The sequence below is a fragment of the Juglans microcarpa x Juglans regia genome, chromosome 2S, assembly GCF_004785595.1.
Source record: "Juglans microcarpa x Juglans regia isolate MS1-56 chromosome 2S, Jm3101_v1.0, whole genome shotgun sequence".
Taxonomy (NCBI): Eukaryota; Viridiplantae; Streptophyta; class Magnoliopsida; order Fagales; family Juglandaceae; genus Juglans; species Juglans microcarpa x Juglans regia.
Genome location: NC_054597.1, coordinates 23,489,133 through 23,496,988, shown reverse-complemented (window position 1 = coordinate 23,496,988; position 7,856 = coordinate 23,489,133). Strand labels below are relative to the sequence as shown.

The following is a 7,856-nucleotide window of genomic DNA, read 5'->3' as shown; positions in this document are numbered from 1 at the left end:
TGTATTGAGAGATGTGATTTTTAAGTGACAAGACTTAACTCATCGACCTATCAGAGTACGGGGCGTTACAATTTCATCAAGCACATCAACACTGAAGCATACCAACGCCGAAGCAGGGGACACCGAAGTTAACTCAAAGTTACCGCTCAATTATTTTAAATTTTTTAATTTTAATTTTTTTACTTAATGTTTAAGAAAGTGACTATTAGTGAAATTGTGTATTTTTTTATTTTATTTTTTTTAATGATTAAGGATATTAAAAAATTATTGAAAAAATATGAAAGGAAAAAAAAAATTTTAATTTGGATTGAGAATTCATCTCATCTCATCATTACAACTTTATTAAATTTTCACACAATACCATAAACAATTCAAATTTTTTAAATCTCAATTCAACTTTTTCAAATCTCAAAACAATAATAATATTAAAAAATAATATTCTAACAATATTTATTCAACTTTCAACTAAAATCATCTTATCTCACTATCTAAACGGGACTAAAAGCCGAAAAGGCTTGGAGCAGAACTTTTGCTCTTCTATGTCCAACGAGGAACCTCTGTTTATCCGGTATTTACTCCTGCAGGTTAATCAAAGTTGCCATTCCTTTGTTTCAAGTTCCCACATAAACTAAGGTGAGAAGAATATTAAACCACACAAGGACACAGTCATGACTTTGCATTATACATGCATATCTGAATGATTATTGATTAACACCCATGTCTATTTTCTCTCAAAAACAATATCAAGTGGAAGTTCCAAATCTAGATATGCAAAAGACCATACAGACTATTATTAGCCAGATAAATCTACCCATCAGAGGCGGGACAATGGCTCTTGGCTTGCACTTTCCCTGTTCAGAAATGGGTAATCTGTGTACCCAACAACAGGATCCTGGGTGTAGAAAGTTTTTCTATTATACTTTGTTAGGGGCGCATTGATCTTAAACTTCAAGACCAAGTCTGGGTTTGAGATAAAAAGGCGACCATAGGATACCAAATCAGCATCATCTTGCGCTACAGCTTCCATTCCTAGCTCCCGAGTAAAGCCACCACTACAGATAAATGTTCCCTGATAAGCTTTTCTAAAGGCCCTCATCAACTGAGCTTCCTCTTCTTCACTGCCTGGTCTGCCTGATTCTGCTTGGCCATAAGCAGTGTATCGAGGCTGAGTCACATGGAGATAAGTGAGTCTTGAGCCCAGGTCTACTTGGAGCTTGTTGAGTCTACCAATCACTTCCAAGCCTAGGCCAAGTGGGTCAGAGTCTGTGGCATCAAGGTGATCAATTGCTGGAGAAATTCTAACGGCAACTCGTTCTGCACCAATGGCTCCTACTACTGCTTGAACCACCTGCATTAAGAATTTACACCTATTTGCAATTGATCCGCCATACTCGTCAGTACGATCGTTGATACCATTCTTCAAAAATTGGTCAATGAGGTACCCATGCGCCCCATGAATCTCAATTCCATCAAAACCTGAACGTTACAGAATGTCATGTTCTGTATCAATGATTCTTGAACATAACAACAAACCCTTTTTTTTGTTGGTATGAGAAGTGTACACTGAACAAAATTTTGATGTAGGAAAGTAGGTTCTCATTATACACCATGGTAGGCATGTGCAAATGTATCAAGGAATCCAACTTCAATCCACGGTGCTACCTAAAAATAGAACTTTGAGGCAATCATGAAAATCCTTAACTATATGTTGGGAACCCAGATCCTTTCACTAAACATTTCATAGCAAACTAATTGTTATTTATAAAATTTTCAAAATTCCTATTCTCTAATTTAATATTTTAAAAAATTTATTAAAATATTTTACTTACAAAAAAAAAAAAAAAAATTATACTTTAAACTCTTCCCAGATTACCACTCATTTTGCAATATGATCTTCAAACTACCAAAGTTATCATTTAGACTCCAATATAAAATGTAAATTGCAACTTGTCCTCTTTTTTAATATCTACTAATTAAGATCATGTCATGTCACTTTTTTTCTATTTATGTCAAATCATAACCAGGGAACAAAGTGCAACTTATGATTCAAATTGGGGGTTAAGTGAGAACTGTAGTTTGGAGATCATATCATATAGAGTTTTAAGATAGACTTGGGTACACTAAATAGGTATCATCTATTCCTCTCCTTCCTTAAATTAATTACTTAAATGAGAAAGGCAAAAGAAAAGAAGGATTGCATCATTAGCACGAGGTCTTTGTGTAATTGGGAAGGGGGGGCGGATTATCACACACAAAGAGAGCCATTGTTGGAGACTCACGTGTAATCTGTCGGAGACTCAGAGAGCCACTGGAAAGGAAACACACTCGTAGTCACTCAATGCGCCAATAGTACTATAAAGCATAGGAGGATTCTAGTCAAAGAAACCTATTGTGGTTGCATACCTGGTCTTTAAAAGTAAATACACATCACCCCAATTCAAAATTTAGTAGTAAGATAATATTAGTATGCTTGAGTCATACGAAGCTGGGAATTAATGCTAGAGATATTATAATTACAAACTGAGAAAGTATGTGATGATTCAACTTAAACGAACCTGCACGAATGGCATTCAAGGCTGCCTTGCGATAATGTTCCACCACATCCTGTATTTCATATGCTTCCAGGGCTCTTGGCACCGGGTATGTGCTGTAGGATCCATCTGGCTTGAGAATTCTCCACCTACTTGATATGGGCTTGCTCGTTGATGAAATTGGAGGAGCCCCCCCAGGTTGATAAACTGATCAATTATCATAAAAACACTGACTAATTAAAATATTCAACTATTCAACAACAATGAAGCAAATAAAAACAAAGGGTTACAGAAAAAGATGATAAGGTATAATGTGATTAGGCCTAAAAGCTTATTATACACACGATCTAGATCAAGGGACTACATCATCTTTTTTCTGACTAGGCATTTTTAACATTGTATATTGTAAGAGATAGTCATAACTGAAGCTAAGGAATATGGCAAAGGGAAACGGGAAGGAAGCACAAAAGCAGTATATTCGTTAAAAAAAAATAAAATGATATGTTGTGTTTAGACAAGAGAACGATAACGTGAGAAATGTTGAGTCAACGCCATTCATGAGTACCTGGATGAGATGCACGGCCAACATGCCACAACTGGCAGAAAATGATGCCACCTTTTTTATGAACTGCATCCACCACCTTCTTCCATGCCTCCACCTGTTCTTCAGAATATATCCCAGGAACATGAGGGAATCTGCAGGCCACACAACCAAAATATTAGCAAAACTTGGAGAGTCTTTAATGCAATTTGACATGTCTACGCCAAAACTAATTCCTTGTGGTACTACCAAAGAAACATTCAATGACATATTCATCTAAGATAAAGCTTTGATTTCAGAGTCTGAGATGATTTAGATTGAGATTGGCTGCCCTGGTGTGAACTTTAGTGGGTCCCATTTACTTTTACGCAAAGCAAATTCCTTGAAGGAAAGAAAAAATAATCTCGGGCGGCCGGGCCCACCCATTAAGAGAAGGACCTCAAAAACAAAAGAGAATCACGAAATTACCCGGCGGCTGTGTTGGAGACCAGAGTGCCTTCGGTGATGAGAAAGCCGCCGTTGGTTGTTCTTTGGGCGTAGTACTCCGCAAGTGCTGGCCGTGGAATCCCATTCCACGCTCTGCACCTCGTCATGGGCGCAAGCACCACCCTGCCGCCACCACAACCAACACACAGTAAATATCAGCTAAAACCAAGACCAATCCCGTTCAAAAAGAAAAATAAAAGAATCGCAGATCGCCTGCCATGGATATGTCCTTTCAGTTCCATCGCCCTTCCAAATTCCGAGAATCCTCCCTACTTTCCCCACCCCATTAAAAAGAAAAAAAATCAAAAAAGCTCCGCGCTCGGAAGGATCGGATTCGGTACAACGGAGAGGAAATAAGAGTGCGCCCGCAAAAGACTGACCTGTGAGAGAGGGAGAACTTGCCCATCCTGTAAGGAGAGAAGAGGCTGCTATCTTGTGATGCTGAATTTTCCGCCATCGGTACAGACAATACTGTTCAAATTCAATAATGCTGCGTATAAATAATGTAAGTGAGGATGGGAGGAGAGGGAGTGAAATGATTTGTTTAAGTTTAAAAAAATATATATAAAAAACGTGGGTAGTATTTTTAAAAAAAAATGTGAAAAGAAATTATTTTTTTATTAATTGAATCCTTTTTTAAAAAAAAAAATAATAAGAGTATTAGTATTGGTCTATACATATATATACGTAAAGTTATATTTGTATAATATGACCTTAAAATCTTTAAATTGAATTATACATATCTAAATATTTAGCTACCTATGAACAGTATTTATCTAAATTTAGATAATTACTATTCACCCTACAAATCATATTTTAATCATTATTTCTCTTTTATCTCACTCTCTCTCACAATCTTTTTATTTTCTCCCTCATTCAACAACACAATAAATCTTCACTTGTACATTCATTTTATTATTATAATATATTTATATATATATTTTTCATTTTATTATATTTTTAATGTAATATATAAAAAATTATATTTTTTATTATTGTATTTGTATTATTAATGTTAAATGTATGTAGTGAATTCTAATTGTAAAATATATATAAAATTAATTTTAGTAAAAAATTAATAATAATAAAATAATAATATTTTATTATTATTTTGTCTAAAATATATATAAATTAATGTAAAAATTTTATTTAAATGACGATATATAAAAAAAATAATTTTACATATGTATATATATAAACCAATGCTAAGGGAATAAAGAATTTGTGTATTATTGTTTATAATTTATTCCTAAAGTTTCGCTGAAGTGGAAGGGTGGCTGACATGGTCCACGCACCAACAAACAAAAAAGTGTGTAATATTTAGTGCCATAATTGGTCGGTAGGCCTATAGGATGTGACACAACTGTTTGCATGTGCAACTTTACTGTAGTTCTCTTACAACATTTAAATTAACGCCCTTTAAATTTCTGAATCATTTTAACTCATTTTATATCGAGTCTTTACAGTTATCAAAAAAATCTTCTAATATATGTGCCGAATAGTATATTTTTTTATTTATTTATTTTTTCTTCATCTATTTTTTTAATCATAATAAATATTTAAAAAAAATAAAAAATTTACAACATCATTAAAAAGTATTTCTTTAATCACTAAATAACAAAAAAAATTCGAGACACAATTTCGAGACCCAACTTTCAATGAGTTTAGCATTTCTGTTTCATCTTATCTTATTATTATAATTTTATTAAATTCTCATATAAAATATAATAAATAATTCAATTTTTTCAAATTTCAATTTAATTTTTTTAAATCTCAAAATAATAATATTAAAAAATAATATTTTAATAATATTTTATTTAACCTTTAATTTTTATCTAAAATCATCTCATCTCACTATCTAAACGGAGTCTAAATAACTTTTCTTTAAGGCCTTGATATCAAAATCATCTTGTCACATTTAATTATTATAATTTTTTCAAAATTTTAAATAAAATAAAATAAATAATTCAATTTTTTCAAATTTTAAGAAAATATTAATAATAATATTTTATTTAATTTTTAACTTTCATCTCAACTCACTATTCAAATATTTTCCTTATTATTTGTTATATTAAATTTTATCCTTTTCAATCGCAGCATATTTTAGATGAGTTATATATTTGTTATTTAAATGATCGGCCAGTAAACATGTATCACGTCCACAAGCGAGAAATATTTTAGTTTTAAAGAAATTTAATAAAATAAATTTATAAATTGATGACCTATTTGATATAATACATTAAATTATAAAATTATTTTTATTATAAAACATATTTAACATATCATATAAACATATATCAATTTGTGAATTTATTTTTTTATAATCTCTTAGTAGTCACTCTTCTTAATAAAATGTTTATTATTTTATTATGAAAATTGTTACAACTATAAAAGTAATTATATAACAATAATTTCATAAATTGACATGATTTTATATAATCTATTAGATCTATTATACAATAAAAATAATTTTAAAATATAACAAACCATAGAAAGTTACGTTAATTTGTAAAATTAATTTTGTGTATTTTTTTTTATAGTTTAAGTATTTTTTTTATTATTATTTTTTTATTATTATTTTTTTATTTAGGCTTAGAAACTGCTGCTAGTACCGTACAAATATTCTAGATAAGAGTCGTGGACCACGTGCAGTTGAATTATATATTTAAAGAAAAAAGATATAATATTAGTGGCGGTCGGTAGGGCATGGAACGTGTAACATGTGTAAGCTTACTGTGGTGCTTTTTACGTGGTATTTTTCACATGATAAAATTCGTGCCTGACCGACCATATAATATTCCATTCTACATGCCAAACTTGGATTAAGACACTCATTTGTTTGGAGCAGTTTATACTCAGCAATCAACATAATAAAAGCAGGCTGCATACAGAGAATAGGAGATGGAGAAAAAATAAAAGTGTGAATTGATAAATAGATTCCAAAACCTAGACTATGCAACATTCAATCTCCAATAAGAGTTTTGTCAAGAAATGTAAAAGTTGCATATTTAATTAATCACAACAAGTGATGGTGGGACATACAATTACTAAGAGAGGTTTTCAATGAAGAAGAAGTCAAACAAATACTTAAAATACTTGTGTCACAGTGCGCTAGAGAAGATAAGTTGATATGGAAAGCCACAGTAAAAGGAGACTTCTCTGTGAGAAGTGCATATCATTTGTGTAAGCAGCAACAACAAAATCAGATGTGGGAATCTTTAACTAAAGGGGATCAAAGAGAATTATGGAAACAAATTTGAAAGCTGCAAACAAAAAATTCTGCCAAAGTATTATTTAGCGTGCAATTATTGATGCTTTACCTATAAAACATAATTTATACAAGAGAAAGATTACAGCTAATCCATTATGCCCCACATGTCAGAATGCAACTGAAACACTTGCTCATATTCTTTGGGGGTTAGGAAGTAGGAAAATACAGAAATATTCTATTACAGGGAGACTTTGGTTTCATTTTTCTTCACATGCTCCACAGAACAGGAGGAAATCACTCTATTTGCAAAAACAACAAGGGCAATATGGCAGAGGAGGAACAAATGGATTTTTTAAGGTGGTTTCATATCCCCAGAAGCACTAACCAACAGAGCTAAGCAACAGGATTTCAAACAAGTACAAAATCAGCAAGAAGCTATGCACAGGAGGATGCAGAAACAGGCCAGTATACAATGTATTGCACCATCATTTACATGGCTCAAACGTAACTGGGATGTAGCTATTAGAAAGGAAGATTATAGAATTGGAGTTAGAGTGGTGATTCGAAATAGTGAGGCTAAAGTTTTAGCCACCTTAATGCAACCACTTACCTTCTGTTCATAGCCAGATATTGCAAAAGCTAGGGGATTACTCACGGCTGCAAGAATATGTCAGGAATTGAACTTGCAAGATGTCATTTTTGAAGGGAACTCAAATCAAATAGTAACTTCTATGAGACAAGTACAATGCAAAATGGGATACTAAATTGTTTGGTGGAGGATACTAAAGCCATATTGCTAGATACAAACTGGAAAATTAAACATGTGAGAAGAGATGCTAACAAAGTGGCACATCAACTAGCCAAAAAAGCAATTTTATTGAGTCAAGAAACTTTTGATATAGGCTATGTAGATCCTTATAAGCCTCTTGCAATGGTTGAAGGCCATAATACTGGTTGAAGTTATATAGGAATTCTTGAACCCAAGAGTTAAGAATAACAAGTTTTTCATTACCTAAAATAGAATAACCACTTAGAATAACGAAACAGATTATATTTGTCGAGAAATTCAAAATCGTATGGATACAAT

At 32.2% G+C, this 7,856-nt stretch overlaps 1 protein-coding gene across 1 annotated transcript; it reads right to left on the bottom strand.

Annotated features, from left to right (window-relative positions):
- Nucleotides 1–605: 605 nt before the first annotated feature.
- LOC121252531 (12-oxophytodienoate reductase 3) lies at nt 606–4,099 on the bottom strand. Its single transcript, XM_041152229.1, has 5 exons — nt 3,939–4,099; nt 3,541–3,681; nt 3,097–3,227; nt 2,556–2,738; nt 606–1,476 (listed from the first exon to the last, which is right to left on the bottom strand). Exons 1-5 carry the CDS (start codon nt 4,013–4,015, stop codon nt 815–817), a joined length of 1,194 nt encoding a protein of 397 aa, XP_041008163.1. The 5' UTR covers nt 4,016–4,099; the 3' UTR covers nt 606–814.
- Between the last annotated feature and the right edge of the window lie 3,757 nt (nt 4,100–7,856).